Here is a 22,696-nt window from a genome sequence, read left to right on the forward strand (position 1 = left end):
TTTGTCTTTTTGTTGTTGAGTTGTAAGAGTTCTTATTTATTCTGGCCCTTATGGGACATATTATCTACAGATATTTTGTCCCATTCTGTTAGGTTGTCTTTTCACTTTCTTCGTAGTGTTCTTTGCACAAAAGTCCAATTTATCTACTCTTTTAAGAACTCATTGCCAAATTCATGGTAATGAAAATTTATCCCTATGTTTTCTTGTAACAGTTCCAGAATTTTAGCTATTACATTTAGGTCTTTGATCTATTTTGCATGAATTTTTGTATATGGTGTGAAATAGGAGTCCAACTTCATTCTTTTCCATGTGGATATCCAGTTATACCAGCACCATTTGTAGACAATTCTTTCCTCCCTAATTTTGTTTTGATTCAACCCATACATTATCTATCTTGGCCACAAAGATATCTGTGTAAACTATCATTTGCTTTGCTCAAACCATGATATAGAAGTTCTATTGCAATCTTTTAATTTCCTAGTCTCTAGTACATTTTTCTAAAAAGTAGTGAGATAATTTATACTAAATTTTTAAAATTTATTTTTAGTAGTGGTACAGTAGCTTTTGTTCTAAACTGCATTTTTTTATGGGCTCAGAAACCCTACATTCTAAAGACTTTAGTATTTTGCTGGAAACTAGTAACAGTTTTACCCATCTCATTTCTCCCCTTTTTGGACATAGTACAGTTTGCCTTTCACGGTTATTCTGGCTCTTTTACAATTCTCCATGATTTCTCAAAATTGCTGACTCTCATTTTTTTCCTTCTTTCAGTACTCTGAGATGTAATTATTCAGGCCTTGAAACTTTAAACTACTTTAATGTAGTTTGGAATTATCTCATCTGTCTTAATTTTCAATTTTGTCTTAATGATGTTGTTTTTCTTTTTGCAGTTTTATGGACAAGATAGAGCAGTAGCTGTTGAACAGTAATCTTGCTTTTTCTCTAAAATCTATTCTGAGCATTGGATCTCTCTCTTCTCATTCTTCTTTAGCCATATATGGCTTTCAGAAGCCCTTTTTGTTCTTTTTGCAGATCTCATTCCATTCTGGGATTAAATTAATTCTATGTGTACAAGTTTTTGCCACTTTCTTTTTGTATTTATTTTAGGTTTATTTATTTTGCCACATCAGAGAAAACCTTGCTGCCTTTTTTTTTTAATGCATCCCTTCTTTTCTTTCTCATTATAAACATATGCTATTAGAATACTTATTTTCAGGCCTTACAACTCTGTTGATCCCTATTTTGTGTTTTGATTTTAATCATGTATCAGTTTTTTCTTTTTGTTATCTTCTTGAAATTTTTAAAGTTGAAGCCAAATGAGTTTTCTTCCTTCGCTATTCAGAAGAGTCAGATTCCTCCCAAGTGGGTTTTGGGGTGAGGGTGTTTTTCATTAGTCAGAAAATAGCACTTTTCTCTTAACAATTAAATCAAGACATTACTGAATACTTTGGTTTTATTAGGGGACTTTTAGTAGTAAATGTACTGATAATTGGATTTCTTGTCACTACTGCGTCTTGCCTTTTTATTGGTTTTGGAAATAGAACATTATCCTTATATTTTTTGTGGCTTGTTGGTTTTATAATATACCTCCACAGTGCTCTTATGTTCTGTGTTGTGTTTCTGCCTTTAGGTTTGTGGATTTTTGTAAGTGTATAAATCTTGATACCTCCATTAGTGAATGAAATTTTTCTTTTTATTTCCCTATTTGTGTTGTGAGTTTTTCTTTTTTAAACAAAGTTTTTGATATATCATTAGTGCTGTCAAGTAGAACTTACTGTAGTTATGGAAATGTTCTATAAGCTGCACTATCCAGTACAGAAGCCACTAGTCACATGTGGCTATTAAGCACATGAAATGTGGCCAGCACAGCCGATAAACTGAATTTTTAATTTTATTTAATTTCAATAGCCACATCTGATTACCATATTAGACAAGGCAGCCTCAGATAACATTTATATTCTTGCTTTTAAAAACTGTCTTGATTAACAAGTCTCCTGCAAAGATGTTCTTTTCAGTCTGTGTAAAATGCATCGAGGCCCTTAATGTGGTATTATAAACCATGGTAAAGAACATGTTTTGTTTCGTTTTTTTGGCCGCGCCGCACTCATCTTTCGGATCTTAGTTCCCCTACCAGGGATTGAACCCGGGCCTGGGCAGTAAAAGTGCTGAGTCCTAACCACTGGACTGCCAGGGAATTCCCCAAAAATGTTTTATTGTTTTCTCATATGATTGAGTCCTAATTCCATCTAAATTTAGAGAGGCAGTTTATACTCTAGAGTCAGTCAGATTCCCTGAGTTCCAGCCCCTATCTGCGTCTTATTTAGCTGCATGGCCTTGGCAAGGACTTAGCCTTAAACTTTCCATGTTTCTCTTTCAGTGTAATTTACCTTCAACAAGTAGAAGTACAAAGAAGGCCAGCAATGTTTCCATGTAACTAAAGATCATTCTGTTTTTACTGCTTTTGAAACATTTGTTTATGTACGTATCAGTAGAAATAGGTAGGATTATGAGATTTTTTTGACCTTTATCACATTTTATATAAAAATTCCAAAAAGCCAATAATTCCTGATTTACCGTGTCAGATATAGCCAATGTCACATAGCAGAGTAGTTTCTTGGATAATAAGAGTTCTGAAACCTACTAGTGGCTGTTAGTCTTATTCTTGTTTTGTTGTAAAAGGAATGCTACTGTTTTTGTTTCAAATAGTGTGTATTCACTATATGTGCCCTATGATATCTTTCCAATTGTGCTGGATTTCTTTACTTTTTCATCTCTGTTGGATTTTTCCATTCAACAGGCTCATGATATTAGTGTTTTTGTGTTGTTTTGTACTTAGTGGTGTTCATTTATTTTCCTTTTGGTTTCTTACAAGTCCTGAATTCTACCAAAGAACTTTTCATCTTTTCTAAGAATTTAGCTAATTGAGAAATATCTCATACTCTCCTTTGTGTTTGTAAACAATTTATAAATGTAATTGGTCACCACCTCCTGTCATGAAGACAAACAGAGACAGAAACTCGGATGGATTTGGTGACTTATTACCTAAATCTTAGGTTGAATTTTGGGGTTTTTTTTTTGTAAAATAAGAGAAAATGAATAATCTACAATGATTTTGTTAAACGCAGCAGAAGTATTGTTTAAGAAAGTTTAAAATTATCTCCATTTTAAATAGGAAACATATGAAAGACAGGTATTATAATCTTTAATTTCCTGGGGAGGAGAGGACAAAGGAAGCATTTTAGTTAAATTTAGCAAAGGAGGCGGTAGAGTCAGAAACTTGTGCTGATCTCTTGACTCCTAATCCAGTGTTTTACCACCAGCCCATACTGTCCTCTACACCTGAGCAGAAGACAAAGATGATTCATATGAATAAGCTCTGGCCTTAATATTATTCATGGACTTTAGGTCAGTATTTGTATTATAAATATCTAAAGATTTTAAGGAAGTGAAGGAGTTTGGGGAAATGAATAATAAATGTTATACATCGTTCCTACCATGTATTTTTTGCATCACATTTACATTGGATAGTGTGATAGTGTCTAAGCGAAATTATGCTTGAGAACAAATGTCTTTTTATCTTACACGTAATGGTGTAATCATGCTTAACATTTGTACAATTTTATCATACGTTGGTCCTCACATAATTATATTGTGAACTTTTTATAAAATTCTGATTTTATAAAATCAGAATTGTGGCGGAAAAGTTGCTGGTGATATTTGGAATGGTAGTTTAAATAAGTGATATTGATTACAGGGCTAAACCTTTTTGTGCAAATGTTTATACAAGGCAGATCAACAATTGCAGTTGACATTTTCAAAGTATGACTGAAATTTCAGGTTGAAAAAATAAATTATAAAAAGTATCTTTTTAAAGTGTTTATACCAATATACATTTTTGAGATCTTTATCCACATTTAAAGTTAGGAAAGTAAAGTCTTGTTTAATATTTTATAACTTGTTTATTATATTTAGCCTATATATATTTAATACAGAATAATTTTCACACCCTTACATTTGATTAATAATTTTTGATTTGTTTAGGGCAGTATATATGTCAGTATGAAAAGCGATCTGTTTATTGTTTATGTGTAAATAACAGTATTGTAATTATAAAATCTCTAAAAGTTTGATAGCAGTGTCTAGTGTTCTTAGCCATATGGTTAATGATTCTTAAAATTTATGTTTAAATATTATGAACAGAATAATTGTACAGTATTTGGAAAATATCAGTAATTCCCTCACATTTCTTCCATAAATAGATCAGAAAAATAAGGAATATAAAACATAAGTTTACTAATGGGAAAACAAAATTTTATTAGCATTATTTGGATTCACATCCAGTTTCCTTCTTATATAGATTTCTTTTTGGGGACTAAAGTAAAGCTATTTGGTAGTATTTTAAATTGATGTTTAGGCTTATTAGCTCAATTATTTATTAATTGTGTTATTTCTAAAAATCATCTGTTTCTTTAATTTATCATGAAGAATGTCTAGTGATGTTGTTCTTTTGTGTTTCTTTATAGAGCTGAACTAGAGAAACATGGTTATAAGATGGAGACATCATAGCATCCAGAAGTGCTGAAGCAACCTAAACTTGAACTGTTTACTAAATTCTAGAGCAGAGAACCCAGGATGGGACACTTAAAAAATGTTTATTTCATTACCTCCTTGGATTTATTTTTGTTTTTGTAACACAAAAAATAAATGTTTTGATCTAATATTGGTTTGGTTCAGAAGTCTTGATCTTTTGACTCTCGTCATTAATTTTCTCATACTATTTGTGATTTTTCCAGAGCTTTATTATAGACAGACAGCAAAATTTCCTATTAATGATTTTTTTTTTTTTAATGTTAACTGAGGCTCCGAGAGGTTAAATGATTTGAGGCCAGAATTCATCTGATTCCAAATTCAGTACTTTTCTTAAACCACATAGACTAAATGTTGGTCTTATTTATAAGGTACTCCTTTTAAAGTTACATTTAACCTTAATTTCATCTGTATTTTGAAAGCTTAGGCATTTACTGACATTTCTAAGGTGACCCTTCAAAACCTGTGTTTTTAAAATATTAATCATTTTAAATTGCTGTAATTAGTTCCTGAGCCATTAATAATATTAATAGTTGATAAAGTATTATTCTTAAAATCCAGAGTGGTTTGATCACACTTATAAGAATGATGTCTGTGTCAAAACTGGGTAAGTGGGCTCAAGATGCTTTGTTAACATGTGCATATTCTCAGATACTACAGAACAGATTCATTTAGTACAATTAAGTTTCTGCACAGTGATTACTGTTTCTACATCTACTTTTGTGAAGGGGGAGATTTAATTTGATTGGTAAAGGATTCTTATAAGACTTAGAATGGGGCTAATATATACAGTTTTAATTTGGAATATTTTCAAACTTGAATGTGTTACTTATTTAGAAGTAGAATCATTGGTACTGTGGAGTAGTTTAAAATCTAAAAGTTATGTAACATGATGTAGTATTGACACCAAAATAGGAGTTGGGCACCTGAAATATAATTTAAGGTATGCCTCGAAATGATTTTGAACATAAATAGGTTTTCTCCTACTAAGACAAACATGAATCTGCCTTGCCTACCAGGCAGAACTACTGTATGATCAGATGGAATAAAAAATAAGAAAGAACTTTGGAAATTATAAAAAAAACCTTATTGTTTTAATCATATAATGAAGCACAGGCAGCCATACTAATGTAGCATTTGGAGAAATATTCTGATGTATATTTTCTCAGTATTCTGGTAAGTGGTTTACAAGGACATTGTTAGACACCATACCACCCTGACAATGTCAGATTAGTACCCAGAGATATGGCCACTTCATATACCTTGAATTTAAATTGGTGAGGTACCATTCTGAAACCTCACAGGAATTGGGCAGAGGTTTTAATGGGTTACCTCTAGTTTTTCAGTGTTTTGTCCTTAATAAGTTTTCAAAATTTAGTTTAGGTGGCTTTCTCTGTTAAGGATTGAATACCTGAAAATTGATAGTTGGCATCAGGATGATGAAGCACATCATTGGTAGGAAGTTAGGCTAGCCAGGCAGCTGAAGAAAATTACTTTTATGGGATTTTGCAGTTAGTAGATACTCTTCAACTTTTGATCTTCACAGTGAACCTGTGAAGCAGGCAGGAAGGGCCTGTCTATTGTAGACATCTCATGAAATAGAAAACTGGGTCTCACAGAAAATAAGTTAAGAAATGAAAGGGTCCAAGGTTGCATAGCCAACAGTTGTCAGATGTGGATTAGAACCCAGGTTTTTTCCTTTGTAATTTTCCATAATCACTTAATTCCATTTGAATCATTTTGAATTCAAATTGTAGATGTAATAATGGTCAGTATTTTTCATCAGGCCTTAGATTAAAATTGTTGCCATTGGATGCCATGTCCCTTCATACTGTTCCCACTAAATATTTAATTAAGATAACTATGATAATGAGCCAACTCTCTTTTGAAAGATTGTATAGCGTATTAATAATGCTTTTTTTGTGGCATGTCAAGATCTGCCCTGTATTTTTTTAAAGATATCCGTATCTTTTTTCTCCCACACTTAACCTTAAGTTGAAAGAAGGAACATCTGCCACCCTTTGGCAGTGAGCTAATAATTTGCACTACTCTCAATCCACCCACATATATGACATTGAAGAGTTGGACTAGAGTTTTCTAGCTACCTTAATGGCTCCTGTTTTACTCCACTTTTAAATCTTGGTACGGGTCCAGTCTCTGCCCTAGGTCCACTTCTTGCTCTATCCATATACTTTCTTAGTAATCTTGTCTGGTCTCAGTTGCTTAAAACAAACAAACTCTGATTTGATTCTCTGTTCTCAGTCTTGGCCTCTCCCTGAAACCCCAAACTCATAATCAGCTAACAACTCCATCACCTCTCCAGTGTCTAATGAGTATCTTAAAGACAACTTGGTGAAAACAGAAACCTTGATAATCTTTCTCAAACCTGATCTTTTCTCTAGTCTGTTGCATCGCAGTGGGTGCCCCCTTTTCCCCAATGCTAAAGCCAGCACTGTTAGAACTGTTGTCGAATCCTCTCTTCTCCCAGGATTCAATCCCTTGACAAGCCCTGTCAACTCCATCCCCAAAGAATATCCCATGTATTTGATATCGTTGCCTGCTTACTCAACATCTATTTCATCCTTCCTCTTTTCTAACAAATACTCATATTTCCCCCTCAGGTATCCATCCTTCATTCACATAGGCCATGTGACTCAAGGCAAGCCAACCCCATTCCCAGTTCATCTCCTATACAAATGAATGAATGAGGGATGGACAGGCTTAATAAGTGTGGGCCAATGAAACAATGGGTTAGAGTCAAATGGCAGAGGGGAATTCTGGCTCTTGAAATAGCACATAAACTGAGGCGCTCCCTCTGGATATGAATAAGGGAGCACCTAGTCTCAATTGCTAGTGGCAGTCGTCTAACAACCATTCCAGTTTGAGGGTTAAAATGATTAGAAAATCTGGAAGAACATGGTTCTTTGATGTCATTGAACCTACTCTAGCACTAGGCTTCCTGAAAATAAGCTTATGAATTTCGTTATTTAAGACATCTTATGTTTGGTATTTGGTTTCTTAGCATATCCAGAATCTGTCTACTTCCACTTACTAGTGTCTTAGTCTAAACCACCACCATCGTTGACTAGGATTTTCTGCAATGTTCACCTAACCGGTCCCTGCTGCTATTTTCTCTGCCCTATAGTCTTTTGGGAAAAACAGAGGAATCTTGTTAAAATTTAGATCCTGTCACCCCTTAAATGCCATCAAGGGCTTCTTAAAGCAGCATAAAATCTGAAGAATAAGTAAAAAATCACCTAAGCAGAAAATGATTAAACTGCACGTAGTTGCTTGAACGTGCCAGGGGCCTTTGTACCAGTTGTTGCCTGCAATGCTTGCCTTCTTCGTCCTCACAAGTCAGGCCTTCCCTATTCACTCAGTCTAAGGTATCCACCTAGTTGATCCGTAAGAGGTTACCAGGAAAAAAATGCTCTTCAATAATACTTGATTTTTCCATTAATGTTGCAATGCTAATGATAAGAAAAGTATGTTTTCAGAAAGTAATGGTGAATGATGACCAGAATATTGACTTGGTTTTACTCTGTCTGAAGTTGTCTTGGGAGGTTGATGGATTGCCAGAAAGGTTAATGCAGGATAAATTTCATTTTATGTTAGATATGGTTTGAATCCACTTGTCAGGTTGAATCACTATATTGTTATTCCTTTTGTTCCACAGATGTCATGGAATTAAATGAAGTTTATACTTCTGCCCTTTTTGTTACCCTTTGGCTACCGTTTATTATTCAGCAACTATTAGAACAATATCAGTAATGGCAATAAGGTAGGATGACATTTTAGAGTAAGGTGACTATTAGATAGTCTTACAGTTTTTTCCCAATGAAGATAATATTTAGAGTTATAGGAAGGACCATTACTAACATTGTAGTCGTACACAGAAAATTTAAAAGTATATAGATTGTTATCTTCACCTGAGCCAGCATACCTTTATTTACAATGTAATATTGTATATTTTTCCTCTTGGTATCGTTTTTGTTCTTTGGTTAGTTTGTTTTGTTTATTATTGGTCTCCTGTTTTAGGTTGTGAATTCTTTAAAGGTAGAACCCCTTTTGTATTCATCTTAATACCTCCTTGTCTTAGTTTGGGTTCTCTTGGAGGCAGACCTAGAGATAAGGATTTGAATGTTTATTACAGGGTTCACAGGGGAATTTGGAGAGTGAGGCAAGAAATGGAGGGAAGCTAATAAAGAGTGTTTATCAAGTAAGTTACAACCTTAATTCTACCTGGGAATTCTGGGAGGCCATTTATAACATACCTCAGTTACTTGAACCATGGGACTAGTGGGCCAGGGTATTTACCAACTCCAGTCAGTCATTGGTTGAGGGTGAGTCTGAGTGGAAAATTGTTAATTCTCCAGTAACTTATGGTTTGGCCCATGTGCATGGAGAGTTCATTTCTCACTGCCAGGGAAAGACTTCAGGCAGAATCATAGCTGCTGACAGTTGGAAGTGAGGCTGTCCTCCCTGGAAATGGTAAGTGATGAATGAATAAGGGCAGGGCACTGACAACATCTGCACATCCCTAGGCTATACTTGATGTGTCATATTTACTATAAAGTAAATCTTGAAACCATTGAGTAGGAGATCAGAAGCATTGGCAGAATCAGCATAGACCAGGAAGTAGAGATATCTTTTAATAATGAGAGATGACTTTTGCCTTCCTTCTTGGTTATCAGACACAAATCCATATAAGTCATGTCATCTAATTGGTTGTACCAATTCAAAACTTGTATCCTGCTATAAGAGGTCATTAGGATCACCAATGACAATGAAATATACTTTTAATTGTTACCTGCAGGGAAAATGTCCTGCAGAAAAATTTTCATAACTTTTTGCTTTGACCAAAATAATGGCATCATTGAAGTTCAGTAACTATTCAATAAATTGATCACGTGAATCTTGTTTATATTTTCAAGATTAATCTCAAGGTAAAATAATATGCTTTTATCTACATTAGTGTTAATAAGTAAATAAAGATGACTTTAATAAGGATGTTTGAATTTTGCAAACCTCATACTCAAAGACTCATGGTTGGCATTTTATGTGTAGAAACCTGTGGTCCAAGTTAATAGGAAGTATCTTAATGATGTTGATTATGATATTCCTAAGTAGAGGAATGGACAAAACACTGATTTTATGAGAAGAGAAATTGCTTTTCTTTGTTAAGGCTAAGAAGGTCACTATCATTAACCACAAAGTTGACAATTTATGTTTGTATCATTTAATATTTGTCAGTAGTTTCCCCTTTGGTGATTAAAAAAAGGGCAGATGCTAAATTACGTTGGCTTGGGAGACATATGTATCTTTCCTCTGAAGCAGGACTGTAGGAAAAAATTATACAGGAGAAAGATGTCTTGCTGAAATTTATCAAAATTATAAGCAAAATTTTAAATGCTATTTATATATTGGAGAGTTTTCATATTTTACAATTTAGCTTGTTAAATAAGTAGTAAAATGTTTTGGAAGCTGAATTTTCACTCTGACACAATAGTCTTCGTCTGTATATTACTAGTTGTCAATGGTGTAGGGGATTAATTGCTGTTTGATTTTATTTTTCAAATTAAAATTACTTGTTGACAGACTAACAAATTGTCTAAGTCTTTTTAAAGCCACTGGAAGAGAGCGTGTATACTTTTCCTTTTCCATGGGAAATTTTTTTTCTTAATTTTTCCTGTCTGAAATTGGTTATCTTGTTTTTAGAACTATCATAAGGTACAGAAAAATATAGGGATATTCAGTCAGGAATTAGATGAGTGATGTCAAATGGTGTTCCCAGGAGCCTGTGCGAGAAGGTGTGAGGATGGTGATCCACACATCCCTCTTTGTTTCAGTTGTAGTTTTTTGACCTTTATTTGTTTTAGACATTGGGATTCAGTGTAAGATTTTACTTGAAAAATTGATTCCACTGCCTTTCTTTTAACGTTTGATAACAGAGATCTAGATTTTCTACAATATTGGCAATTTCTCCTAAATACTACCAAGTAAGTTAGGTTTTACTTTCTGTCCAGATTCAGGGTAGAGCCACTTCATACTGTGAAAATTATAAGTATTTTTTTCTGTTTGCTGAGTTTCTGTCATCTATGTATTTGTGACCATGATGTTAGGCTTATGGAATTGGACAGATTCTTAAAGAGCATGCACCTCTATCACTTCATTTTACAGATGAAGATATAAACCCAAAGCGGTTGTGACATGTCCCCAAGGTCACATTGGGCAGAAGCAAGAAAAGATTATATTCCATTATTCTTTCTACTGCATTAAACTTTCTCTTTTAGAAGTTCCATTTCATCAAATCTTGAATAAGAAGTATTTGTTAAAAGTGGGAAATATTAATGGCATACAGAAAAGGATGAGAACAAATGACATTGCAGAAGTTAATCCTTTCAAAATATATTTATTGAGGAGCTACCATGCCTCAGGTATTGTTACTTACTGAAACAAGGCTGTTAACTTACATATGAAAAATCTACATGTGTCCTATGCAGTATGTGGTGTTAATGTAAGTTAAGCAGATGACTCCTGGCCTTGAGGGTTAAAATAATTTCCATTTTTAATGCCATATTGGACATTGGTTTCATCTTGGCCACCTAGGATACCTTGCCCTTTGTGTTAATAACAACACCCAGATTTCCTTATGGGTAATTAACACCACCACCTCCCTACTCCAACCATCCCCCACCCCTGACTCCGCCTTTGGAGGGCCAAAAATCAAGTTCATCCATCCAGCCCTAACCAAAGGGATGGAAAGCATATGGCCAGTTCTAGGCCAATTAAACTGTTTTTCCTGGGACCTTCTATCTCCGAGAGATACAAACATGGGGAAACTGTCAGAATTCATTCAGTCTTGACCACTGAACAGTTCCCATTTCGGAGATCCTCTCCTTGCCAGAGCATCTTAGATTCCTTCTCAAGGCTAGCATTTCAGCCTCATCTTTGATTCTCAAAACTCTCGTGTTCTTTCACTAAATTCCCTTAAGCTTACGTTAATTAAAGTTGGTTTCTCTCACTTGCACTGATACCTTTCTGCAATTCTTTATTGGACATGAAACACAAACTGCTAGAGAAGAACAGGAACTATGAAGTTAGGTTCTTTGTCTCAAAGTCCAAAACCTGAGTCATTATACCAAGAAATGACAACCCTAATATTCCCGCCCCCCACACACCCCCCCACCCCCCCACAATAAACCTTTTAGCTCTTTGTTATATTAACAAGCTTGGTATCAGGAGACCTGTTGCACAATAAAGATAATTCCCTTCTCTAACTTATCTTCTCCCATTTAAAGGCTGATTCCTAAGGAGTGGTACTGGGCCTCTTAGGGTTGTGAAGCACTGTCATCCTTTTCCCAGTCTTCATTTTCATCTGTTAAAGTACCATCACACCAGCCCTCTGCTGAGTGCTGTTGACCTTGTTCGCTGATTGCTTTTAGTGATTCCCTTCAGTGATTGATGAGATGACTGGACAGTAATGAAAACAGCTGATTCACTTTGCTTTAGCAGGATTAAAGCCTGAAAACAAATTTAATTTTCTTTTATGGGGAGGGGAAATAGGAACAAAAGATTTTCATCAATGTCTTAAAGTAACATGAAAGGAAGACAGGAGGACTTAATATGGTAAAAGGAAACTTTGTAAAGGAAAGGAAGCATAACTATTAGATTCCTAACGGAAGGAGTGGTGGTTCTCTAATTTCCTTTTTAACAGTAAATGCCATTCATATGCTAGGCATGTATATGTACTAGTTCACAGACCCTCCAGATAAATTTGTGATCTAAACTGGGAGAAAAAGACATGTGGGAGACATAAAACAGTCATGGAAAAATTGAAGAGATTATAATGAAGCTTTGGTCAGCATAATTTGAGATCTTTCCCTTTCCATGATCTCTCTCTATAAAATCGGGAAAATCTAGCTTGTAGAAAATTAAGATATGTAAAAAGTTCTTGAGTTCTTTGAGTTGTTTTTCTGCCAGTGGTGATGAATATAAAGGGTTAACTATTAAAAACTATATTGTAGCACAGAATGTTAGATATTTGTACATATTTTTAAAGTTAAAATTCTAATCCTTTTAATACTTGTATGCAAGTTACAGGTACCTGTGAGTACGGTAGGCCCTATCATAGAAGGATGGACTACTGCAAGAACACTCCTTCTCATTTCAAATTTTCCTTGCAGGAATAAATAGGTGGTTCAATCTGTAGGTAGAGAAAAAAGCAGAATAGCCCAATGCGATATCATTGCATTACTGTAATCACAGTTTACTTGTATGACTTAATCTCTAGGCCTCTGTTTTATAACTGAAAAAGGTAGATGTATCAGTCAGGGGCAGGGCCACTGCCTGTCTATACAGTGCCTCTGTGGAAATTGGAAAATGCCTCTCTTTCCTCCAGTAGAATGTAGCCCCTTGGCAAGTGGAGCACAGGCTGGATTTCAGCTCTCCTGGTTTCTTTTGCTGGGCTCTCTTATACAAAGTACTACCTACATAGCTATACATAGTAGCCCTGGTTTGACTTTTTGGTTGTGTGCAGCAGAGACTAACCCCAAATATTTTAAGCCAAAGGAGAATTTACTGGCAGGATATTGGGGGCTGCAGAAATCTGAGAAAGTGAAAAGAGCTAGGGCATCTCTGGTACCAGGAGTTAACCAAGGTTTTCAACTCAGGAGCTTCCTGGTCCTTGGGTCCTGAGGGCTGCAATGGATTTGACCTCTGCCTGTACCCTCTTCCTTTGTTTCACTCACTCAGGATTTAGCATCCCAGGGGTGGTGTTTGATTGCCTGGCCCCTGGGTATTGCAGGGAGCTCGTGAAGGAGCAGGCTCCCCATTTCTGAAGTGGGAAATGGCAGTGAGAGGTGGCACTTAGTGACCTCCCACTGAGACTACACACCATTTGAATTATCCCCAAGGGGAGGCTGGTGTGCTATTAGGAAGGTGGGTATATGTGGAGAGAGTTGGGTGCTGGATAACTACAAAATGATAAATGTATGGTATAGGGCTTAGGTAATAATATCTGCTATTTTTACCTGGATAAGGTATTATTTAGTCCAAGCTCTGGTACAAAACTGCTGTAAAGACAGTGACATAAAAAGTGTAATAACTAAAGGCACTTATGTAACTAATTTTCCTGACCCAGTGTTGTAGTGCATGTCCTTTTCTCTGTGTATGGAAGTGATGGCAGAAATGGATAACCCAGGAAAGAAGAATCTCAGGTGAAAATGTGTAGTGAAATACTCAGAAAGTAATGTTGTGAATTCATGATTCCTCTTGGTTCTTTGTAGTCTGCCCCATAGGGCAGAAGACAGTTTTCTTTGAGAAAGAAGGAAGGTCCCAAATTTCTATTATCTCCTTTCTTACAGATAGAAATGCATTTATTTTTTACCTTTTCTTTTCTTTCTCTTTCTTTTTTTCCTTCCTTTCTCCATCCCTTCCTCCCTCCCTCCTTTCTTCTTTCTTTCTTTCTCCCTTCATGTTCTTTCTTTTTTTTTTTTGCGGTACTCGGGCCTCTCACTGTTGTGGCCTGTCCCGTTGCGGAGCACAGGCTCCGGACGTGCAGGCTCAGCGGCCATGGCTCACAGGCCCAGCCGCTCCGCGGCATGTGGGATCTTCCCGGACCGGGGCACAAACCCGTGTCCCCTGCATCAGCAGGCGGACTCTCAATCACTGCGCCACCAGGGAAGCCCCATGTTCTTTCTTTTTTTTCTACTCTTTCTACCCTTTCTTCCCTTTCTTTCCACCCTTTCTTCCCTTTCTTTCCTTTCTTTCTCCCATACTCAGAGATAGCAAAGAAGTGCTTGTTATAATCAACAACGTGATCTGCTGGGGGTGGGGTGAGGTGCTGTGTCCCCTAGGCTTTTATAAGATCCAGAGCCTTCCACATGACCCTTCCTGGCTCCTCCCTCCTGGTGCTTTTGGACAGGGTTACTAGAATGGGAGAGAGTATAACAACGATTCTGGTTTTCGGTTCTTGCCCATGACGCTCTGCTGATTTTCCTCTTAGCTGTGAAGTTTTTCATGCCCTTGAGTTTCTTCTGTGTACAAAACTTTTTTGTAGTCAAGTCTCTGTACAAATTTCTGGCCCAGCATGTAGTCCAGTGGAATTTGTCTTTCTTCCAATGCCATTGTCCGTATTATGAAACAACAAACTTCCTGCTACTTTATATATACTTCGTTTGATGGATAGATGTTAATTTATTTTTTTAAAAAAATACAATAAATAAATAAAAATTTAAAAAATACAAACACTGTTCTAAGACCTAATGATGTTCTAAGCCCTAGTTTATTTTTCTGTTTTATTGGAAAGTACAACCTAGATGTTCTTATAGATTTCTTGTGTATCTTATAGTCTAGTGGTGGAGACAAGGAAAAAACAAGTGGACAAATGTGTAATTATTAATTACAAATTATGAGGGAAATAATATTAAAGAAAAACAGCTCAATATTAAGAATAGTAAGGGTGGTACCTACTTAAGAAAGGATGACTATTAGGCTTCTCTGAGGAACAGATAAGTCATGATCTGAAGATTGACAAGGAACCTATTAGACAGGTGGATGGGGAGGTGGGAGACGTAAGGTTGATGTGGGGGCGGGATGTAAATGGTGTGTATTATTCAGGATGGGCCAGGCTTAAGCTAGGGTAGCAAATCATCGTAGCTTAACACTTAAAAGTTTATTTCTTGCTTACGTGGAATATGTTCTGTGAGACAGCTATACACTTGGTGAGTCAGGTCCATCACATGGACTTTGATCTTGACACACGGTGCCACGACTTCACCAAAAGCGGGGAGGTTATGCGGTGCTTTTCTCCACTGTTAAAAGACCATTGACCCGATCTGAGTTCACAGCCCTACGTAAGTGCAAAGAGCTGGTATGCTCAGGAAGGAGTAGAGAGCTGTGCATTGTTGAGCACGAATCACATCCACCTCAGAGTCTGTGGGAGTGAGTCAGGAGCTAGAACATTCCAGGCAGAGAGAGCAACCTGGAGGAAAGTTTTGAGGTAAGATTATGGTTAGTATACTGCAGTACTATTGAGTCATAAGAGATCATGCCACCTCCTGTAGTTATGTAGAAGATGCAGAGTTGAAGAGTGACACCATTGTTTCAGTTACCAGAGTTCAGTGCAACATCATGTCTTTAATAATATGGCTTCTAAATTTTAGAGTCCTAGATGAGAAAGAGATAACTACTAATAATTATTAATCTTATGCTGTGTGTGACAAATGTAGCATATGCATTTTCTCATTTAATTCTCATTTAATTCTAAGTACTGTTATTCCATTCTACAGATGAGGAAACAGACGCAAAGAGGCTAAGTAATTTACTTAAGGTCATAGAGCTAGTAAGTGATGGAGCTGGTGTTCAAACCCAGGCAGTCTGACTCAGGGCCTATTTAACTACTAACTCTAATGCAGACTGAAAATGTTTTCTTGGTCTTGGCCAGAAAGGGCCTTGGTGACCAGGTGTTTGACTCTGTAGAAGAGAAAGTGTTATTGCGTCTCTCAGGCACAGGACGGAGGACAGGAGAAAGGAATGAGTGTAAGGTGCTAATGAAGTTGTATTACCTTTTGGAGTTAGTGTTTATCCTAAGAAATGAATTTTGGATAGTGAGAAGCCATTACATTTTTAGCTTAACTAGATACTGTCCTTCTACTGTTGTTGTTGTTGTTCTTTCATACTGAGTGTTTTCGGAAACTTCATCCTGTTGTAGTTGGAGAGCCAAAGGTACCCTGTACTGCTCTAGTGCCCAAGTCATAGAGGCACCACCCAGGGGGTGGTAGTACCCATCATCAAAGCATAGAAATGAGGGGGACAAAAATTCAATGGGAGGAAGCTGGAAGTTCTTGAACAACTGCCTTTTCCCACCTAGAGTGTCTCCCCTCAAGGCTAAAACCTAGGTGGGTCTGAGGTTCTCTTAATAATGGAGGTTTTCCCCTCCAAACCTTTGAGTAATTGCCTGACAAATTCCATAACTTGGCACCCAATTGTGACCTTGAGGCAGAGAGGGTACCATTCTTGATTTCCTACCCACCATTTTTCTTTCCTTATAGCAAGTGACTCTGGGATAGAAGTGCAAAGTACTGCCTAGAAACCCTGGGAAGAAATGCCGGTGTGCAGGATATTCAGTAAATAATTTTCAGGGAATTATACTTGAGAAGCCATTGGGTTTCTGTTTGTCTTACCTGGAGTCACAGCAAGCTTTCACTCAATGAGGGCACTGACCTGAGAACTGGTGTGAGCTGTGTAACCAACCAGGAGACAAACGGAGTATTTTGGTTTTCTAAACATAAATCCGTTTTTATAGAAGATAGCTCTAGGACCAAATTCTCCCTCCTGATATGGGCATCATATAGTAACAATAAGTTTCCCAGTTACAGTGCACACTGAATTTAAAGCTTTTAACATTATTCTCCAGATAGTTAATTTTTTCCATTTAGGAAGGCATGAATTACAATTTTCAGGTTAATTCTGCTCTGTATCCCCATAGCATATTTTGCCAGCATATTCTATGATATTTCCTGCCTCTTGGCTTTACTCATGCAATTTCCCAAGCTGGGATGCCCTTCCTCCTTTCTTCAGTTGGATAAATCCTCATTACCATTTTAGGATTCATTTTAGGGCACTATCCCCTCTTGGAAGCCTTCTTTGGACCCCCACGTTGGGCTCAGTGCCCCTCCTCCAGCTTCCCATTACACTCAATACCTTTATCTTATTTTTTAGCTTCATTTAATTGAAATTATCTGCTTTGAGGGTTTTTTCCCCTCCCTTCATTAGAATCTCAAGTCCTCATGGGTGGGGTCTGTCTGTATTCAGCCTTTTCACCTTTAAATCTAGTAAAGTCCTTAATGTCAGTTGAGCCAAACTAAATGGGCAAAAGCTGGTCATAAGATGTAGTGAGAGTTCCATAATTCATTCATTTCAGCTTTGGAAGTGAGAACTGATTCTATATAGCCACCATTGAAACAAGGGAACCAAAATTAAGCTCCAGCCATCCCAGAGAAGGTAAATAGAAGACACTGAAGCTAGACTTGAATCGTATTGCTGACTTCTAATTCTAACTTGTTTTGAAGCAAGTTGTTTATTCCATGTGTCTTAATTTGCACAACTGCAAAATGACTATATTATATTCACTGAAATCTGTGAGGCCTGCTATTCTTATTGAACCATTGGATGTCAACCATTATGAATGCAGCTCATTATGCCAAAAACATAGCACGTGCAGTTTAATCAATGCAGAAGTGAAGACCAAGAGTCTTGGAACAGTTGTACTGATTTGACATTTTCCTGGAATCGACAAGGAGATATACTTCCATGTGGCAAGCTACTGGATCCCCCCCAACCTACTCCTTTTTCAAGTTATAAACACTTTCCTCATTGACATTTATTAGAAAGTAACACAAAGCAGATTGCTGGGTTTGCATTCTGTGGACGTTTCATATTGGGCATATTGTAAGCTCTCTGTGTGCCAGGCATGATGGCATTCTTGGAGGTTAAGATTTTAAATCCTGTTCTACCACTTAATAATTTCATTGACTTAACCTTTATATAGATGAAGTGTATAATTTCCTCAAAGAATACTTTGGTGCCCCATGCTTGCCGAAAGAATACTTCAGGTTGGAAATTCGGTCTGTGATCTGTCAGGTGATGAAACAAAATGTTTAACTTAAACACAAACGCTAGGTCACAAAGGGACCTAGGTCACAAAGGATCCAGATGATTTTGTATTTGGTTACAACATCCTCCATCTCCCTGGCATCTCTGTCCTTTCGTCTCTTTTCTGCCATCTGTCAATATACTTGAATGAGGAACTTAATCACATATGCTATCAACAGGTTGGTTTGGGTTTTTTTCCACCTTCTTTTTGATGAGGTGGTAATAAAAGAGTATATCATAAAACAGTATCCAGTTTTACATTGTTTTTAATTTTTTTTCCAGAGCTAAATAGTTTAAGACTAAGGCTGGACCCATTAGTAATTCCAGTATTTGAGTCAAAGAAATCAAATGTTATATTTGATCTAACTTAAAGAGGAAAATAAAATATAATTTTCTTCCATTTTTTGTTCTTTCTGTTCTATCCATTCTTTCCATTCTATGGTGAATTGTATATTTGATTATTAATTGGTTCTTATTATTAATAAAATTGTAGGTTTTGTTATTAATTATAATAATACAATTAATTATAGTAAATTACCACGTTTGGAAATTGAACATTTGAAATTAACCAGTATAAGAAATTAACAACAGTATATAAAGTGGCTTTATTTATGAACCTTGGAGTCAGAATCACCTGATTTATTCTGGGCTCAGTTAAGTACTAGCTGTGTGGCCTCAGGTGCATTGCTTAATCTTTCTAAGCCTCATCTGTAAAGGGGATATAGGCCTATGTAACTTGTGGGGTTATTGTATGATTAATGAGATAATTGTATACAGCATTTAGCAGAGAGCTTGACACTGTAAATGCTCAATAAATGATAATAGTTTTCATTTTTAATATTTATTCTATTTAACTTTGACCACTAAAGTAAAGAGATAAAGTAATGAAATGCAGTTTTTAAAAAACCTACTACTCCATTTTTAAATGTGATTCTCAGATGGTTTTATAAAAACTATTTTTATTATACATAGAGAGATATAGCTCCATGAATACAATTATTATTATCTGCAGAAAGTCATCCACTGCTTAGCTTATGTGTCTTGGGTAAAGGCTGCATATTGCTCTTCTATCATGCTTTCTACCACGTCCATTGTACTAATGTCAACAACTTGGAACAGGATTCAGCAAACTGCAGCCTGCAGACCAAATCCAGTCCCCTGTGTGTTTTTGTGTGGTCTGAGAGCTAAGAATGGTTTGTACGTTTTTAAATGGTAGGGGAAAAATTTTTTTAAAGAATAATATTTTGTGACTTAGGAAAATGATATGAAATTCAAATTTCAGTGACTATAAATAAAGTTTTATTGGAACACAGCCACTCGCATTTATTTACATATTGTCTACAACAGCTTTCCATCAGCAGAGTTGAGTGCTTGTTATAGAGACTGCATGACCTGCAAGGCCTAAAATATTTATTATCTGGCCCTTCACAGAAAAAAGTATGTTGACCTCTGACTTCAAATAATAAAAATATATTTATGGATAAGTCTTTCAGAATCTAGTCTTCTCAATTTAAAGATTGTATTTTCGTTTGCTAAGGCTGCCATAACAAAGTACCACAAACTGGGTGGCTCAAACAATAGAAATTTATTGTCTCACAGTTCTGGAGACTAGAAGTCTCAAATCAAGATGTGGGCAGGCCATGCTCTCTCTGAAACCTGTAGGGGAATATTTCCTTGCCTCTTTCTAGCTTCTAATGGTTTGCTCACAGTTTGGTGTTCCTTGGCTTACAACTACATAAATCCAGCCTCTGCCTTTGTTGTTGCATGACGTTCTCCCTGTGTGTCTGTCTTCAGTGACTGTCTTCTAATAAGGACACCAGTCATATTGGATCATACCCTACTCCAGTATGACTTCTGGAGTCATACTTCTTAACTAATCTCATTTGCAAGGGCCCTATTTCCAAATAAGTTCACATTCTGAGGTACTGCGGGTTAGGATTTCAAAATATCTTTTTATTGGTTGGTTGGGGAGACACAATTCAACCCATAACTGTCAGGAAACTAGATTCCAAAAATATAAAGGGATTCCCTCAAAGTCACAAGGAGAGTTAATGGCAGAACAAAGAAGAGACTTCGAAGTCATACGGACTTGAACCAGAACCTGGAAAGCTGAAATTCTAATTAATGAATAATCTTTCCACTACACTATATGGGTTCAAAGTGAATTAATCTCCCATACCTAATGTATATGCAATATAGAACTTTTTTGAGTCCTTTTTAAGACATATACATGTCTTATATATATATAAGCATTAATAATGAAACATACTACTTAAATTTCTGGACTATTATTGGCTCAAATTCCCAGTACTGTAATTAATTTGTATTTATTAACACTAAGAGAGAATGAATGTGATGAGTTTTTTCTTTCTATTTCATATGTCAACTAACCATTCCAGAAAACAGAGTAAACTGTATTCATAATCTACATTATGTAGTGACGCTTCAATATTCTGCTAAACTGTCAAAGTTTACATTTTTATTCAGAAGTGACATGCATACAAGACAATATTAAAGAGAAAAATCAGTAACTAAATAATAATTTAAGTTCTTTTAAAAATAACATATATAATTTTTTTCCTTTCCCAATGGCTATCACTTTTATCAACCACAAAAACTCAAGCTTAAAGTTATTTCTCTCTCAAAGACACTCTAAAAGTAGTATCTGTAGGTAGGTTCTCACCTCCAGAGGTCTGTTAGTGGTTGTATGCAAGGGGCTAATAGAATTTCTCAGTGTTAAAATATGGATTATGGGAAAAAGGATCCCTTTAGAACTAAAAGTAATAGAAACATGGCAAATAAAAGAAATATGTTGGTGTCACACAAGGGCAGGAAGCAGAGTTGGGAAACTTTTCACCAGACCTTGTTTGCCTGTGAATACCAACTATTCTACAGAGTATTTTTCAAACAGTATCAGATGCTTATGTTATGGGGAAGCCAGGGCACTTGAGGTTAAAGAAAGCCACCTGTGTGATTTAGCAATGCTGTCCCCTTGAGCTAAATCCAGGCTTTTTGGTTTAATGTTTTAGAACATGATTCTGCCTCCATCAGCCACTATTAGGGCAATGGGGTACATGGCTCAGTAACCCTAGATATTAATGCCTCCAAATGAGCCTCCAGGTGTAACACTTGGACACTCAAAACATACAGTATTTTAGGATTAAATTACTAGACTTTGAAGGAAAAAGCTGACAGTAGCTTCATTACTGCACGGAAAGTTCCAGGTTTAGTGGGCCATGGGATAATTAATTGTCATAACCTTTGCCTTTGAAGTAGTTGGAAGAAAGAAAAAGTTACCCCATTTAACTGACAGAAAAACTGAGACAAGGGCAGCTAACTTGCTTGTGGTTACCCAGGGAATAGTTGGCTGAGACTCCAGGATTCCTGACTCCACATTCATTGCTGTAACCACCAGACTAAAACCATCTGCCAAAAGCTGTAATTTGGTCTTGAGGCCGTGGCCATAGTTTAGAACCACAGTAGTGAGGGAAACACACTTAAAGGAGAACCTTGAAAATCTTTCAAGGGAATTATGCCTCTTTATCTATGTTGCTTATGCAGTGATTGGAATAAATGCGGGTTTGGGCCCCACCACATTTGTGGTTTGGGGTTAGGCTAGGGTCCCTTTCAGGAAACTGGGAAGGTTTGCCTCACCCTCGGGCCCAAGTTTTTAAACCAATTGTGTTGAGTATATGATGCACAAATCAATGTGTTAACATTATGCTTTTTATTTGGCAGAAGTCATAACATGGGTTGCCATGGATGTAACAAGATGGGCCAGAGAGGAGAGGATTGGAGACGTGGAAACTGAGAGAGCACACTTCTTGGGACCACACGGCGGTCTGGAACGGCCCTGAGGTGGGTGATTTGCAGGGAACTGAATGGGCATAGACTTTGCATTGAGAAAACCTTCAGTGTTTCCAGGAGAAGCAGCAGAAGTAGGTTCTGACCGTGGGTACCAGGCTGAAGTTCTGGAAGGCAAGCCTCAAGCATCATGGAGGTTGGGCTGTTCATCTTTGGGGTTGAGGCTCAAAGAGTGGGTTTCAATGTCAACATTCAAGTTATTTTTGAAAGAATAAAGCAACACACTCCACTGGAATGGTATACCAGGTAATAATAATCATCACAGTAATATTGATAATAACTATATGACATCTACTCTTTATTGAGCTTCTATAGGATGGGTATTATGCTACTAGCTTTTTATATTTTTTATCTTGTTCATTCCTAACTATGGCCCTGCAATATAGGTTTTATTTTTTATATTCTGTAAATGTGGAATTGAGACTCGGCAGGGTTAACTGACTTGTCCAAAGTCACAAGGATACAGTAAGACAGAGAAGGGATTTGAACCCAAGACTCCAATACCACTGTGCATGCTTTATGCTCATCCTTACTGGAGTAGGGGACATGTCAGTACTTCAGTCCATAGGCATAAGGTGAGAGCCTAGTT

The 22,696-nt window shown here is 36.6% G+C and overlaps 1 protein-coding gene across 2 annotated transcripts in view; it reads left to right on the forward strand.

The window, feature by feature from the left end:
• The window catches only part of LOC114901764 (26S proteasome complex subunit SEM1), a 40,164-nt gene extending 17,920 nt beyond the window's left edge, over positions 1–22,244 (forward strand). The window contains exon 3 of one of the 2 annotated variants that reach the window (XM_029233887.1): positions 21,982–22,244. In XM_029233887.1, coding sequence (XP_029089720.1) covers positions 21,982–22,054 — 73 coding nt within the window. In that variant the 3' untranslated portion in view covers positions 22,055–22,244. Of the gene's footprint in view, positions 1–4,523; positions 4,713–21,981 lie in introns of those variants that run through there. The other variant, XM_029233889.1, reaches the window with a different exon arrangement.
• Positions 22,245–22,696: the final 452 nt, after the last annotated feature.

Source organism: Monodon monoceros, unplaced genomic scaffold (assembly GCF_005190385.1).
Source record: "Monodon monoceros isolate NGI ecotype Baffin Bay Population unplaced genomic scaffold, NGI_Narwhal_1 Super_Scaffold_2, whole genome shotgun sequence".
In the NCBI taxonomy this organism is placed as follows: domain Eukaryota; kingdom Metazoa; phylum Chordata; class Mammalia; order Artiodactyla; family Monodontidae; genus Monodon; species Monodon monoceros.